This window comes from Eschrichtius robustus, chromosome 7 (genome assembly GCF_028021215.1).
Source record: "Eschrichtius robustus isolate mEscRob2 chromosome 7, mEscRob2.pri, whole genome shotgun sequence".
NCBI lineage: Eukaryota > Metazoa > Chordata > Mammalia > Artiodactyla > Eschrichtiidae > Eschrichtius > Eschrichtius robustus.
In genome coordinates, this window is record NC_090830.1 from 136,787,218 (window position 1) to 136,803,569 (window position 16,352).

Genomic DNA, 16,352 nt, shown 5'->3' on the forward strand with positions numbered 1-16,352 from the left:
CTGGATGTAGAATTCTAAGTTGACAGTTCTTTTCTTTCAGCACTTTAAAATTGCCGTTTTGCTTTCTTCTACCTCTGTGGTTACTGTAAGAATTCTATAGTCATTCAAACATTGTTCTCCTATAAATAATGCAACATTTTTCTGTGTTTTCAAGGTTTCTTTCTTTGTCTTTAGATTTCAGCAGCTTCATCACGGTATGTCTGGGAGTGGATTTCTTTGGGTGTGTCCTGTTTGCACTTTGCTGAGCTTCTTAAATCTATGCTTGTATATCTTTTGCCAAATTTGGAAAATGTTTAGCTATTATTTCTTTGAATTTTTTTCTTCTACACCACACTTTGCTCTCTCTCCTTCTGGAACTCCAGTAACACGCATGTTAGACCTTTTGGCTTTTCCAACATGTCCTCAAGGCTGTTTTTGGTTTTTGTTGTTTGCTTTTGACATTTTTTCCTGTTTCTCAGGTTGATCATTTCTGCTGACTTATCCTCAGTCTCACTGGCTCTTCCTCCGGCATCCCCATTCTGCTAAGAAGCCCATGCAGTGCAGTTTTTTCATTTTGTATGTTGAATTTTTCAGTACTGAATTCTCCATTTGATTCTTCTATTGTAACTTCTATTTTTTAAAAAAAAATAAAACTCTCTGTATTTTCATTTGTTTCGTGGGTATTTTCCCTTCTCACAGCATTTTTATTACAGATCCTTTGAAGTGGTTGTCCGATGATGTTTATCAAGTCATCACATTGCACACCTTAAGTATTGTACAGTTTTATTTGTTAATCATACCTCAGAAAGCTTGAGGGAGAGGGGCGGTTGTCAGGTGATCCTAACTCCTGTGTCAGCTTTGGCCTTTACATTTGTTGACTGTCTTTTCCCAGGCAAGTTGAGGTTTTCCTCAACTTCTTCACATGCTAAGTAATCTGGGGTTGTAACCTGATCATTTTGAATATGATATTCTGAGACTCTGGGTCTCGTGTAAATCTTACAGTAATGTTGATATTTTTGTTTATGAGACACTCGACCTGGTTGGATACAGCCCATGAGTCCTGACCAGGCTTCTGCAGGTTGTGCTGTCAGTATCCGTTCCTTTGTAGCCTCCGCAGTCCTGTTCAGGTCTGCCCTCCAGGACCCCAGCAGTGGTCTAACCCTTACCTCAGTTCTCAGAGTCTTGGGTTTAGTGACAGATCCACACATGCACAGCTCAGGGGCGAATCCAGGAATTTATAAACAACTCGCTGGTGTGCTTTCCCAAAGGTCTCTTTCTCTGCAGTTTCCCTGGTCCTTCCCAGTTCTTGGGGGTCCTCTGCTCTACCACACACACCTGCGACTGCGCTTACATCTAGGGCCGAGCGGTGAGAATGCAAAGAGGGGGAAAGCAGTGGGTCCACCCACCTTTGGGGACCGTAGCTCTTCCCATCAGAAAGGATGTTTCTCCTCAGAGCCTTCAGCACCCGCGGGCCCCCCACCATTGCCACCCCCCACTGCAGGATTGCTTGGGGGCGGAGGTACAGGAGTTCAGAGAGGATAGCACAGAGGGGGCTCCTCCATCCTCTGAACACCAGGGCTCCTTCTCCCTCCTCAAGGTGCTGAGAGCTCTGGGCTCTGTCTGCACCAGCACCACCTCCGGGGTCGAGGCTGCAGTCAGTCCTGGCTGGGGATTATTGAGGGGAAAAGTGGTAAAGTGGTGCACCGTTGCAGTGTTTCTTCAAATTCCTCTTCCCGAACCTTTACTTTCCACGGCCCTCAAATAGCTGCTCCGTGCCTTGTGCCCAGGCTTTATAAAGGCATTCAGCAGAGACAGGCAGGGAGAAGACGCTGACTCCGTTCCCCCTGGACCAGAACCCCTGTTTCCTTTCACCTTCACGTTCTCCCTCCCAGGTTCATTCCTGGAAAGGTCGTCTGGCTGCTTTGATGCTGAGGCAGCATCAGGTCAGGTTAGCTCGTTTACACTTGAAGAGCACGTAGTGTCAGAACTCGCCTCTGGATTCACCTGATCGGAAACCTGGCTCCCTCCCAGATTATCTTGAGCTCCGCTGTGCCAGCCTGGGTGCCCCCTCTGTGCCAGAGGCCAGAGAAGGCAAGTCCTGGGCGGGAGAACCCTTGGAAAGTTGGAAACCTGTCAAATGGCCGTGACCCACGCGTGGACACCAGGCTTGATGCTATGGCAGGGCATCCTACAGGTGCGCGGTATCATCAGTGACCTGGCTCGTGATGTGCAGTCCAGGAAGAGAGAGAGTTTAGAAAACAGTTTTCGCCAGGTTTCGGTGGTTGCAGTGGGTGTATTTAAGTAGCCACCCAAGCTCAAATGGAGATGGCCGTGTCCTTAAGGTAAGGGGGATCTAAGGAGCAGTCTTCCAGCAGAGCCTACCTTGACCTCACCCGGACCCCAGAACAGGCAGGAGATGGGGAAGGAGAGGAGCATCCAGAATGTGGCCTACGGAGGCTGCAGCTGCTCTCCGCAGAGGACCTTAACGGGAGAGAAAAGGATGGTATTTCAGTGGTTGCCCCTTAGGGCCTCCTGAAATGATGGTCCGGCCACTAAAGAGTGATGTGGTCACCTCAAGAGAATGTATTTCACACATCGATCATGGTAATCTTTATGAGCAGGTTTTGCTACATTTTAGAATGATACCCAACAACCGAGAGTGTTGCCCCCCCGGTTCGGAGGAGTGGGGCTCAGGTCTGATTTTGCACAGGTCCAGGGCAAAGGCGCTGCTTAGACTAATAAATGCATTTGCTCCCTACAAGGTGGAATTGAGTTTCCAGGTACATTTATAAAATAATGTGCTTGATTGACAAATACTGCATTTCTTGAGCTATTTGTCCTAGTACCATTGCCTGGTACATCCAAGGTGAGAAACGGTTTCCCGTGGAAAAATTGACAGTGAAGCTGAAAATGTTTGATAAACTCTGCGCTCATATACGGGCACCCGATTGTTTTATTTTACGATGCTTTTCCCCTTGGAAGGAGGGGTGCTCTGTGACTTGGCAGGAGTCCGTCAGCGCCTGGCGCTCAGGTGGCGGCCAGGGAGCTGTGCCGCGGCTTCTCGGAACTGTTCTGTCTCTCCAGCTTCTGTTTGCACACACCTCTCACTGTTTTCCTGCAGGTTTAGTAAGTTCCAGACTGTCCTCCTGGAAGACCTGGGCGGCATCCTCTCCCTGGGCCAAAACACGGAAAACAAAAACCAACAACGCTGGGCTGTGGGAAGAAGGCAGGAAACTGGCCTCTGCTTCTTGCAGTATCGACTTGTGCTGCTTTTATCGTTTCTTTTCCAAGACAGCTATCCCTGAAACCTCTTTTTCTCCAAGTTATCACCAAGCCGCCTTGCTTTTCTTTTTTCTTCCTTTTTTTTTTTTTTTAAGTTAGGCACAACAACGGTGACAATGATAATGATTAACAGTTTGATTTCAAAACCCTTTCTAAAGAAATCACAGTAAACAGAGTCTGTTTGCCTAAGGAAACCCTCGCAGCAATCAGCCAGTCACACAACCGCGTGTGCTAATGAACCCAAAGCTGTTAATGTGGTTTCTTCAGTTAAATTGATTCATGAATTTTGAAGAGAACATTATCTAATGAATTTTCTTTGAATAGAAAGCAATTAAAAGGACAAATCAGTCTGATTAACCCCAAAGTCACCCTCCTGCCACAAACGGTGTAGAGTTTGAAATTATATCATAAAAAACTAGAGCACATTTGCTATCTTTTTGCCCTCTGCTAATCCATGTAAATTAATGAACAACAAAGTCAATTTCTTTGCTGACCCTTTTCTAGTATCACCTGGATTATGCTGATGTTTAATTTGCTTAATGTTATAATAAAGTCTAAACAGATTTTTTTTTCCCAGTGAAGTGATTATCATTCCCTTCAGTTAAGAAGTGATTTTTATTATTTAACACGCATGTAAGGGTGTGTTTCCTTTAAGAACCAAATCGCGCTTGGCCAGCTTGGCACCAAGTGTAATTAGTGCTGTTGGGGACACACTCAGGGACTGCGCCCCTGCCCATGGAATCCTTCCCTTTGTTGCTGCGTCGGGCGCTCCCGCCCCCCCCCCTCGGGGGCCGCAGCTCCATGTCCAGTGCTCCCGCGCCCTGCGTCCCCATCGGAAAGACAATAGGTGTCGATTCAGACCCGCCTCCTTCACATGCCAGGCTTCTCCCCAGCACACTCCACACCCGCGAAACAGCTCTAAACCTGGAGCAGAGGGAGGGAATGTTGTCGCGCGTTCTCCTTTTCATTCCTGCAGCAGGAAGAAGAGCGAGTGCAATTGGATGTGGGTAGTCAATGCAATTGGATGTGGGTAGTCAATTCAAATCGGAATGAAGTTGTTTTATCTTTGCTGCCCTGCTCATTACAGACGCCTGTAGCCAAGGTCACCACCAGCCCCTGTGTACCGTGGTGTTTGGCATTCTAAGCCTGCTCGCCGTCGGACGTGGACGGCTAGCATAATATCAGAGCCCGGCCCGTGGCTTCCTTTTCCTTCTGTGTCCCAGCTGAAGTTGGAAATTAACCAGCGGAACAAAAGGTTTCGAAGTTGGTGTGCAAGCAGGGCCTTCTGTGCTTACGAAGCGAACTGCGTGCTAATTTATGCACGCCCGGGTGCCGGGAGAGCGTGTCTCAGGCCTGCCTGGCACTCGGGGGAAGATGGGAGGAAGTCGCAAATCTGTGAGGCGCGGTTGGGGACGCGTGCAGAGGGGCCGGCCCGCTCCGTGCCCTGCGTCACACGCCTCTTCCTCCGTGTCGGGTGACACGGTGACAGGGCCGTGCGGAGCTGTTTTCATTGAGAATCACACCTCTGTTTGTGTTGATGCACCCTCTCTTTCAGGACTGGCAGCTGTCTGTATCCGAGCTGTCGGAACCGTTTGACCAAATCGTGTCACTCTGCTCTCTCCCCTCAGATTCGTTCACCAGACAGGCGCTATGGAAACTGCTGAAGGCTGTGAAATTCGGAGAAACGGTTTCTTACCAGCAATTAGCGGCCCTGGCGGGCAGCCCCAAAGCAGCGCGGGCCGTGGGAGGGGCAATGAGAAGCAATCCTGTGAGTTTGCGTCCACGTGGTGTCGGCATGGCCGTGGTCGGTGGGGGGCCTGGGCACTGCGCTCAGGGGGTCACAGTGCCCTTTGACTGAAGCGGGTTTCAGAGGCAGCCCGGGCTGCAGTGGGCGGGGAAGACAGGAAGCGTTTGTGGTGGGGACCTCTGGAAGAGGCGTGGGTGGCACTGGTGGGGTGAAAGTGGTAAAGAAGCTTTCCCACGCACCACCGAGACCCTCCCCAACCCCGTGATGCGTGTCAGGACCACGGGAGCTGCTCGGCACAGGGAGCCCGGGGTGGCGAAGCCCAGAGAAGTGGCGAGCAGACGGCCATTCGTTCGCTGGGCAGCTGGGCACACTGGGTGCCTAGGGGGTGCCAGACGCTCTTCCAGGTGCCGGGAGTACAGCAGGAAACAAGACAGACCCTCGCACGAGAGCTTATGTTCTAGAAAAATACACGTGCTGGGGTCCAAACCCATCTCCGTCGCCTGGGGGCTCTGCTCTGTCAGGATGTCCAGGCCGTGGCCCTTGGGACCTGGGATGACTCAAAGCTTTTGGGCATGTCCCCAAGCTCCTTCACGTCTTTGTCCCCCCCTGTGCATCTGCAGTCAGCCTGGGCTGAGAGCAAGACTCACGGACCACTCAAGGCCGTCTCCCCAGGGGACAGGGTCAGGCCTCAGTGTGGGGCGGCCGCAGGCCTGTCGTTCCCGGGAGTGCAGAGGTCACCTCTGTCCCCGTCACGCCACACGTGGGCCAAGCGCGGTCCAGTCTCAGGGAGGAAGTCAGCGTGGGTTGTGGAGAGGCCGTGATGTGGGCCTGGCCAAGGCCACACAGGCCTGCGGAGCCTGCAGGTGGGCAGGAAGGGCACCCCTGTCCGCACGACAGCTCGGCCCTCTGGGAGACCCCACGCAGTTGCATGGGGCCCTGGAATATTCCCGACCTTATTAGTCTCCAGTGCCCGCCAGGGCCTGCTCTCACGTTGGGAATGGTTTCTCCCTAAAGCTGTAGGAAAGTCTCCAATATGGTAGAAGAATGTCATCCTATCAGGAAAAGCAAATAGAGTCATCACGTCATGGGATGGGAAGTTACTAAATCAGAGAGACCCCCCCTTTTTAAAAAATTGTTGTGGCTCTGCTGTGTGTTTTCAAAACTATCTTCACCCCTGCTCACAGGGGAGAGGCTGGCTTTTTGCACACCACGGTCGGCAGCTCCCGCCACTCGGCTCGCGGCCGCCCGAGGGCAGAGCCGGTGTCTCGAGGAGAGGGCAGTTTCTCGGCCTTTTGCCCAAAACGGCACTGTTATTACTCTTAAGGAGCAGCTCCTATAGGTCTGTAGTGGGTGGTACTGTTTTAATGTACATCTGATCCGGAGAAGAGTTTTCTTCCATATTAAAATATCTCAGATCGTCAGGAACAATATGTGATACGATGACACAGCCCCCCACTTCCCGTGTCCCTAGTCTCCACGATGGAGGCCGGTGGATCTGGTCAGCATGTCGTTTTGCACCTGTTGTGCCGTAGTTGCGGTGGCCCAGCTACATCGTGCGCGTACGCCTCCTCTGTGCGCTATGGGCCGCGTTTCCGCGCTGAGCGTGGGATGACGGTGAATCAGGTTTCTAGGTGTAGTTACTCACGTCTGCCAGTGAAGCTGATGTCACACCTTCCCTCTGGAAGGCCACCGTCTTCTCCCAGGTCCACTCAGTTTGGGGCAGTTTGACTTTGCTCTGGATGGAGAGGCCATCCAGAGCGCGCTGTGGTGTCCACCCAGGGCCTCGAGGAAGAACTCTGGGCACTGACTTCTTGGCGCCCTCCTTCTGCTTCACGGCCTCACCGTGCTGTGTAGAAATCCTCCCTCTGTCCCCCGTCTCCATCCCTGTTTCAGGCCACGCTCCTGTTTCAGGCCACGCTCCTGTTCACGCCCCACGCGGAGGCGTGGTCCTTCTGCCCTCCCTGCCTGCCTCCCTGCCTCCCTCCCTGAGGTTGGCCTCGCGTCCTGGCGCCGCCTGCCCCGTCAGCGGGCGCGGCTCCCGTCTTTGCCGTGAAGCAGCCCCTCACCTGCCCCCTGTGCTGCCCGCAGCTTCTCACTCTCTGCAGTGGCGAGGCCTTGGCTGTCCGCCGATGGCGCTTGTGACGATGTTCAGAAACATTTATTGTCCTGCAACCAGCGGGACTCTCTCCTCTCGCTCTTAATCTCTAGGACTGTCACTGCTCAAGTATGGCCTCAGCCACTGAAATGTATAAAACAGGATCTCACAGGGCTTAAAACTCTACCGTCCATGAAGTCCTCGTCTCGACATCCCCATCGCGTGCCCACGCCGAGGGTGGCCGTGACGACGCGCTCGGGCGGGGGGATTCTGCCCGCACCGCGTCCCCTCTTCTTGGCGCCCTCCCGTGCCAAGGGCGACAGGAGGCGTTGAGCCCTCCGTGGCCTTTCCCTGGGCGTCCCTCTGTAGCTGGTCGCCGCCCATGACTCGTGCAGGGACCTCAACTTGATGAGGGGCTGCAGAGGACCCGACAGAGGCCTCCAGGTGTGGCCCAGAGGCACCGGAGGTGCCCCCGCCAGGAGACGCCTGCCGCGTGGCGCAGCACGGGCAGCTCGGCGGGAATCGGCCATCGTCGGAAGGCTCCCACAAGGTCGGTAAAAAAGAACCTCCTCAGAACGGGCCGAGGGATCGCAGTGGCGACCCAGGGCCTGAGGGAGGAAGGGGCCTGGTCAGGGACCGGCTGGCGCGTCCCCCTTCTCGGCACTGACGGCAGGGGCCGGCCGCAGCACCACACACGTGGGCTCCAGCACGGGTGGCACGTCGTGGAGGCCTGCCCGCTGAAAACATCTCGCGTTCGGGCTGGGAAGAGCAGTTGTGCATTTCAGGAGGAGAGTGGCAGGTGGGTGTGGAATGTTGCAGACCACCGTGAGGCCCACTGTGCGCTGATTCCTTAGGCGGCTTGCGGTCAAAGGACACGTGCTGGCTCCCGTGACGGCACCTGCTCTTGGCCTGGGCTGCTCTCCCCGCGCCAGGCCGAGGGGTGGTTTTTGCGGTGGTGGGGGAGTTTCGTCCCATTCCAGGCCCTTGGCTTTTCCATAGTTTTCCGTGAAGGAATTAACAGCCCAGGTGAAATGGTTTCGCAGCCTTCCGGAAAACCCTCTCCCAGGCCCAGCCTGGGGGACGGCCCGTCTTCTGGTGGGGCAGGTTGAAGAGGCCTCACGCCCTCCCCGGTAAAGCACCCTTCCACTCATCCTCAGACAGAATTTGCTAAATGCAGTTCAAAGGCAATCGATACTTGCACAGAGAGTTTCTCCACCTTCTTCTAAACAAGCGCATTCCTGAGGAGTTAGTTTATTCACAGATTGCCGTGAGCGTTAATGACCCCCTGAGTCTTCTCGTGCCAGTCACCCAGATGGCTGTTGATAAAGATTTAGCATCATGTTCTAAGTGTCAGGGCTGTCAGTGGGGCTGAACCATTTGACCAGAAGAAAAAAACGCACAGGGAGCTATTGATTACAGCTTCTCGGTGTCACTTGTTCACCAGGATTTAGGTATTGATGAGGCCACAAGTGAAAACAAGCTCTTTCCCTTGTGGGCTGCTACCCGCAAGAACAAAGGCGAAGCTGGAGAAAATACTCAGCCGGCACCAGAATCAGAGGGATTCCATTATTGATCGAAAGGCCCCTTCGTGTTATTTTTGTTGGAGACAAATCTATGGGTTTGGAAGTTTTATAGCATTTGAGAAAGGGTCTGTGTAAGTGATGGATTCGCGTATTGGATGAATTAGATTTCACAGCATGAAGATTTCAATGCAGCTGTGATATTATGAGCTTCGTGGTTGTTGATAGAAATTGCATTTTGTGTAGCACAGGCTTTAAAGGAGAGGGCATAGAGGGTGCAGATCCTTTGAAATGTCCTGAGGGCCCCAGTGAATTTTAGCAGGTTTCGTCATCTTGATAGTCTGAAGCTTGCCACCAAAATTAGCACAAGCAGAAGCAGTGTTCCCGTTTCCGGAGGGGAAGATAGTGCATGTTTGGTAAGACACCAGTTCCCCATCAAAGATGAAGACTGGTCATAGCTATCTTTATAATTGCTATTCCGGGCCAGCAGTCCTGTTATCTGCGTCGTGCATAGAAAGAAAGAAAGGTTCATGTTACACACTCTTCCAATTTCATAGCTTGTTGGGCGAGAGGGAGGAAAATCAAAGCTCACTTGTGAAATCTGCTGTTCGGTAGGAAAATTGAATTGGTGCCTAAATGTTTGTAAGACTAAATTGAATTAAATGTCTACCTCTTTATCAGTCAAAAACTTGAATTGTATATTACCTAATCATGTCCTCCCAGCAGTTATTAATGTGCTATTGTATTTGATAAAAACCCTCAATCAGAGCAAACAATCTGTTCTTAAAGTTTCCCGCTACTCCCTCCAGGCAGATGGGAGCTGGGTGCTGCGGGCAGGCCTCGGCAGCGTGTCTGCTTCTCGCTCAGTTAAACTGCACTGGAGAGGAAGTCCGAGCTCACCCTCCCCGTGCGGGGTCAGAACCCCACAGACGATGCGAGTTACCATGGCAACTCTTAACTTCTGGTCCAAGGCAGGACTAGTCTGTGATGTGTGGGAAGTCAGATTCCCACCTCCCAAGCCAACTTACTTACGTGCCAGCGGTCCCCTGGGGGCAGTGTACAGAGTGTGGGGCTGGAATCCCCTCTCGGCCTCTGAGCAGCTTGTCAGCTTGGGCCAGAGGCTTAACGTGTCCCGAAGTTGAGAGTGCCTGGCCTGGGCTCGTTGGAGGATCCGATGTCACGGTGTGCGCGTCAGGCGTGCTCTCCCCAGAGCATCGTTAACTGAGCAACGTGTCTAGGACAGGGACTGGGGATCCAGCCATCCTCCTGGGACAGGTGCAGTCCCACAGAGGGGCACTTCCAGGCAGGCATGTGTGTGCGTCTAGTGCCCAGCAGGTGACACCCTGCTGCACCCGCAGTGAAGGGCCTCTGGTAAAGGCAGAAGCAGGAACGACCGCCCGAGGGAGCAGGGGGTGCCCAGATACCACGAGAGGAGGTTCCCCCCCACGGGTGGGGTCTCTCAGGGTCTGCGCCCAGCTCCCCACCCCGGCGCCATCTCCAGAGTGGGCCCCGGTTCCTGCACCTGTGCCCGCTGCTGTGACCTCTTTTTGGAGCGGCCACCGTGATGTTCCCACGGTGATGAGCGCGCTCACCCCAGCGTGCCCTGGGCCTGCAGTGGCCGCCCCCTGGCGCCCCTTCCTCCCGCCAGGATGGAGCTACCTCGGATGAAGCCTTTCTTCCGCAGGGACTCGGGAGCAGGCCCTTCCCTTAGCGGAAGTCTGAACTCTGCCGAGGCCTGGGGGGCTCCCTCCAGAGAGCCGCTCTTCTCAACTTCTGAGTGACTGCTTGTCCGAATCCTTACGCAGAGCAACCGTTGGTCCCCCAGAGCCCCGTGCAGTGGGAACACGGGGTACACCCCTGTGTTTGGTGGCCCCCAGCATGTGGCCATCCCTGGCACGCTGGGTGTGCTCTAAGCTGTGTCCACGGGCTGCCCAGGAAGACATCTCCCATCCACTGTGGTTTTCAGGGGCCGTAATTACATCTTACGTCCCTTTCTTTCCTCCCATCTTCTGAGCCAACTGAGACACGAGTAAAGGATGTTAGCTTTATTAGGCTAAAAGCTTGACTGGAGAGGTGGCATGGCCATAGCCGTAGCCATGGCAGGCTTTGCAGGAAGTCCCGCCAGAATTAGACACCCCCCCCCCCATCCCGTCCCGTCACTGGTCCCTGCAGGGGCGGGCGCTGACCATGTCTTGGAAGACAACAGGACACCCCGTGCCGTGCGGCAGGCAGTCCCCCTGCAGGACTCCACAAGGTGCTGAGCTGAGCGTTCTCGTCCCTTCTTCCAAGGGGGGGCTGCTCAGTGAGTCATCCTTTCCTCGGGGGCTGGGGGGAGAGACCAGGCCAGGAGCATCCCTCCAGTGAGGTCCTCCACACAGAAACCGAAAGCAAGGGCAGGGGCCACTGCAGCCCCTCCGCCCGTGGCTGTCAGAGCTCCGTGCGGACAGCGGCCCTGCTGTTCCAGGAACAGACCCCAAGCAGGGCTCCCGTGGGCATCCTTGGGACTCCTGCTGAGGGGGCCCCGCCAGAGAGGACAGGGGGTCCCCTCCCTGGTGGGGTTGGCTGCGCAAGCGCGGGGTTAGGGGGGGGACTAGGCCTGTGAATGGTTCCAGGAGTAGCGAGTGGCCCTCACGAGAGGGCCCCTCACTCCCATCCGGCGACTGCGGGCCCTGGGGTCCTGTCCAGTCTGGTACGTGCGGTATCAGACTCCTGCAGGTCTGCGTGGTGCCAGCTCTGGGCCAGGAAAAGAAGGTGCCGGGCACTGGGGGAGGCCCTGTCCTCGGGGCGTCAACGCCCGGTCCACACGCCTGCCTGCCTGCCTGCCTGCCTGCCTGTCTGTCCGGCCTCCCGGGTACCAGGCCCTCGCTCTCCGAGGCTGGGCCAGCCTTGCCCCTCCCCTGGGACTGGTGTGGCTGCGTTTTGGGCCGCGGGTGAGCTTCACTGGGTGCGCAGAGCCCAGCCTGGGCCCGTGTTTCCTGGTGCATCCCAGGGACACTCAGCACCTGGGCGGCTGTCGCTGCCCTTGGTCCCAGCAGTGGGGCCCTTCTGATAGTCGGCGGTTCTCTGTGGTTGTGTTTGGACTTGTTTTCACTGTAAAGTGGCGTTGCTTTTAGTGGAATCACTCTGTTGATTTAAGGCAGGCACCTGACTACTCCGCTTGTCTCCAGGTGTGAAAGGCTAGGAGCAGCTTTGTCTTCCCATTAGGGCTTCTTTTGGGGGGGTGGGGGGGAACCCTGCGGGAGGAATGAGGGTGGGCATGGGCCAAGGGTCCTTACTGGGATCAGTGGAAGAGCTGGCTGCCCCATCCCAGCAGGTGGGGTACTGGTGGCAGCAGTGGTGGTGGCAGCTTTTCAGGTGGGAACAGATGGAACTGGAGCTTCTCAGACTTGCCATGTCCAGAGACTAAGGAGGAAAGCAGGTCCCCCCCCCCCCGCCCCAGTGCACGGGTGTAGTGTAAAGCCGGGGTCGGCAAACCTTTTCTATAAAGGGCTGTTCAATCAATATCGTAGGCTTTGCAAAAGCAGCCGCAGGTAAGGAGTACCAAGTGGGCGTGGCTGTGCTCCCATGAAGCCTTATTCACAAACACAGGCGTGGACTGCACGGGCACAGCCACAAGCGCCAGCCTCTGGGCTGAAGTGGCCTGTGTGAGTACAGCATTCCCCGAAGTTTCCTCTTTCATCTCGGAAGTGTTGGAGAATTCTACGTGGTACCTAAACTTGGAAGTGTCATTTTAAATTCTGTATCCGTTTTAAATGCCTGATCAAGTGAAATTAAGCTTTCTCCTCCCCAGTCGTAGCATAGAGGGGTTCTCTAGAAGATGCCCCACATTCGCCTCAGGCATTGGGCCCCTTCCCAGCCCACGCAGGACCCTCAGAGGCCAAGGGGTGAGCAGTGCTGAGACGGAGCCTGCACGTGGCCGAGCCCTGCGAGTTGGGCCCTGGGTCCATCGTGGTCAGGGGCCTTGCCCCGGATCCCGAAAGACCACGCTGGCCCGGAGCCCAGACTGACAGCGGCTGCCTCGCTGTTTTCCAGATCCCCATCCTCATCCCGTGCCACAGAGTGGTCTGCAGCGGCGGAGCCCTGGGCGGCTACTCTGGAGGCGTGGCCGTGAAGGAGTGGCTTCTGGCCCACGAAGGCGGCCCGGCGGGGAAGCCGGCGTGTGGAGGGGGCTCCCGTCCGGCCGGAGCCTGGCACGGGGCCCTGGGTGGCGCCAGCAGCGCCCAGCCTGCTGGCCAGGATTGAGTGTTCGTGGTAACAGCTTGTTGGCAGCGCGGCGGGTGGCGGCACTGCCACGTTGAAGGGGCTGGAGCCGTAGGGGTGCCGCGTGTCTGCTTCTTCTTTTCCACGTTTTACGACAAAGTGAGTTCAGAGACTGGCCGCCGTGCATCTAACTTGTTCCCTTCTCTCACACTGTCACTGTTCCATTTCTGATACTGTGAAGTCAGGGGTGAGACAGTGGGGGGCTGGCAAACGTGAGGGCGACTGCCCCGGAAGGAAGGGGCGTCCGGCGCCCGCCGGGAACCGCTGGCTGCCTCGGGCACCGTGCCTGCGCCCGGAGCCAGCCAAGGCCCCCGGGGCCCTGGACCCCCATGCAGGCCCGTCCCAGGCTGCAGCCGTGTCCGCCCCCTGCGTGCTCCCCGCCTGCCCTTTCCCTCTTGGCTGTTGAAGCTGCCGGGATGGTGATGCTGGAGGAGAGGGGACGGACCCTGGAAACAGGCGCTTGTTACTGAGATTCTCCAGCTTTATTTTTCCAACTGCCAGAAAGCGAATGCAGGATGCATCCATTGGGGCTCATGTCAGTGGAAAGAAAATAACCACTTGCCAGAAAGATTTGGGAAAACAAACAGCTCTTTGCACGTGGGCGTGGTTGAAATGGCACCTTTCGGAGGAATGGAGTCTATCCCAGCCTTTTCTCTGGACAGAAGGTGATGAGGGAGGCCCACCTCTCCTTCCTGACACCTGACGTCGAGCCTGGAAGTCAAGGGTCACACGCGAAGGTGGGTCACCTCTTGTCACCGACGGCAGTGAGGAGCGTCTCCAGCATCTGCCGGGCACACAGTCTGACGCTTCAGTATCGTGTTGTCGTTTTAGCGTTATAATTAACTTCTCCAAAAAGCGTTAAGGGAAACTTGTAGCTCTGTGTGTGGATAAATAATATGACGTATGGAGAAAATAAACCATGCCCAACTGTGCAACAGAACGCTGTGTCTTTGTCAAGGGTGCTCGCGACAGTGTAAACGACAGCAGGGAAGCGTGAGCGGTTTGTGTTTGTCACCAGAAACCTGGGTAAAGATACAGCCCTGCACGTGTACAGTTCGGGTGTACTGTGTATCTCATGGCACCTTAATATCAACAAAAGAGCAGGTATGTAGCACAAACGAGGCTTTTCTCACCAGTTTACAATTTACTGCATCCCTGTCTTAGGTCAGCCGAATTAATCCTAGATTTTTTTCCCTCAGAAATAAAATATGACCATTTCCCCATTATCTTCTGATTTTGTTCCTTCTCAGGACTTGTTTACGTCTGAGTCGTGCTCCTGCAGGGAGCTGCACAGATGTCTGGTCTTCGGACGGAACCCTGAGTCTCCCCGCTGCGACCATCCATTCTCACGGTGCCCTCAGCTCGGCGAGCTGTGAGAATCGTGTCTCTGCGTGCGAGCAGAGGGCCCGTTTCTCTGTCCCGACGTGTTGGGAGGACGAGCGGGGGACCTGGGGTGCCCTTCGCATTTGGGGGCTGTGAAGGTGGTTGGTTGCGTCCCGAATTCTGTAGGGAAAATGCTCCAGTGACTGACGGTCCCAGGACCCCTCCTCTGCCCTGAACGGAAGCGCAGGCTGTGATGGCCGGGCCGCGGTGCCCGGCCCGGGGGCCTGGGTGCGGGGCTGTCTGTGCGCTGACAGTAGAGGGCACCACCGTGGTGCGCTGGGCGGCGCTGGGGAGCCCCGGCCCCGCTTCTGCTCAGCGACGGGTTTGAAAGTGGGGTAGGGTAGAACTCCGATCCAGAGGCCCTGCGGCAGTCCCCGGAGCACGTGCCGTCGGGGCTGCCACCAGGCGGGCAGGCCTCTCTGCGGTGCGGTCAGCGGTCAGCCCTGAGGACACATCGCAGGCCCCATCCCTCTGCACGCGGGCTGGGCCTGGGCCTGGAGACTGGGCGTCCCTTAGGGGGACGGGGGCCTCCCGCTGTGATCTCCAGATCCTCAGGCGGCCTCCGAGCGAGGGTGCCGGGCTGTGCAGCCTGCGAGGGCCCGGCCCACCGGCGAAGCTGCCCGAGGGGACCCCGCAGCTCCGTGGCCTGGCGCCGCCGGTTTGGGCCGCGCCCTTGGTGCCGCACAAAACCCTGCTCTGTTTCCTGCCTCCCGGGGCCCCCTCAGCCGTCAGAACACGCTTGAGCGACGCCCCGGGCTCCCGCGGACAGAGCCGTCCCCCCGAGCGCGGGCCGCGAACCGCTCCAGGGGCCGCGGGCTCCGAGAGGCCGCCTGGAGCCGCAGCCGCTAGAGGGGCAGCAGGTTTGTGAAAATGCAGAGGACGGAAAGGCGCAGGGAAACACGGAAACGTGTTCCCCGTGGAGAGAGATGTTGAAGCAAGAAGGCTGAGTCCTTTGGCCGCGGCCCCAGCTCCCCTCACGGGCGGGTTTCCCTCCATCCAGCGCCGGGCCTCGACCCGCCGGCACCGGACCCGCGGGGCAGCCGCTCGGCCAGCGCGCGCTGTGTTCGCCGTTCCCGGACACCCGGGCCGTGAAAGATTCAGAAATAAGATTTGTGTTTGCCGACGCGCACGTGTAATGAAATGGCCGCCCTTGACCACGCGGGGGGCTGGGCTGCGAAGGGTCATCGTGTTCTCCCCCTGGTCCTTTTCCCACGAGGGGCGGGAGGGTCACGTAGACCCACTCTCGCCGCGTCCGAGGCTGCAGAGACGGGTGATGCGACGGCAGAGTCTGACTCCCCGGCGCCCGAAGAAGAGGAGCTGGAGCTGCCGAGGGGGCCGGGGAAGGTGCGGGAGGAACCGGAACCGGCTCGGGCAGCCAGGCCTCTGGGGAAGGGGGCGGGCCCACCGTGGAGGTAATTCGTCGGGGTTTCTGACTCGAGTCCGCTCACGCAGCGGACGCAGACAGCAGCAGGCCCGTGCGGCGTGGTCGCTGCCTCGCAGCCCCGTGGTCTCCAGCTCGAATCTCGTCGGGTGCCCGCGCCCGCCCCGGGCCTGGCGTTTCCACCCCGCGTTCTCGTCCTTAGCCAGAACCTCTGCTCTGAGCAGCCAGGCGTGTCCAGGGAGGGAATCGTTGCTCCGTAACCTGTTGTAGACAGCAGTGTCATCCCAGACCGAGCTTCCTTTGAAGCGTCAGCGTAGGAGAAGACCGAGCAGGCGGGTGGCTTCCGAGCTCTTGGAAGCGGTGGCGTGATGGGGTGGAGCCCGTGGGTTTAGGTGCTGCTCAGACGAGCCCAGGGGGCGGGGAGCCCCGCTTGGAGTGTTCGTCCTGGCGCAGCCCAGGCAGGGCGTGCAGGCCCCGCCGGCCGTGTCCTGCGCGTCCGCAGCACCCGCAGACTCACCTGGGCTGCTGGTGCAGCTGCAGCTGTGCCACAGGCAGCAGTGCCAGCTCGAGCCTCGGCCACCGTGGGAACAGGCAGGACGTCGCAGCCGAGCCGGTGAGGACTGTCCGCTTCTCCTCAGAGCTTGCCCAGGACCTTCGTGCTGTTTTGACTTCCAGCTGCAGTGATAAACAAGTTATCTTACCGTG

At 56.8% G+C, this 16,352-nt stretch overlaps 1 protein-coding gene across 2 annotated transcripts in view; it reads left to right on the forward strand.

The window, feature by feature from the left end:
• The window catches only part of MGMT (O-6-methylguanine-DNA methyltransferase), a 285,233-nt gene extending 271,169 nt beyond the window's left edge, over window positions 1–14,064 (forward strand). For both annotated transcript variants that reach the window (XM_068549088.1, XM_068549089.1), the window contains 2 exons: window positions 4,890–5,029; window positions 12,656–14,064. In XM_068549088.1, the coding sequence (XP_068405189.1) occupies window positions 4,890–5,029; window positions 12,656–12,865 (350 nt within the window). In that variant the 3' untranslated portion in view covers window positions 12,866–14,064. The remainder of the gene's footprint in view (window positions 1–4,889; window positions 5,030–12,655) is intronic.
• Window positions 14,065–16,352: the final 2,288 nt, after the last annotated feature.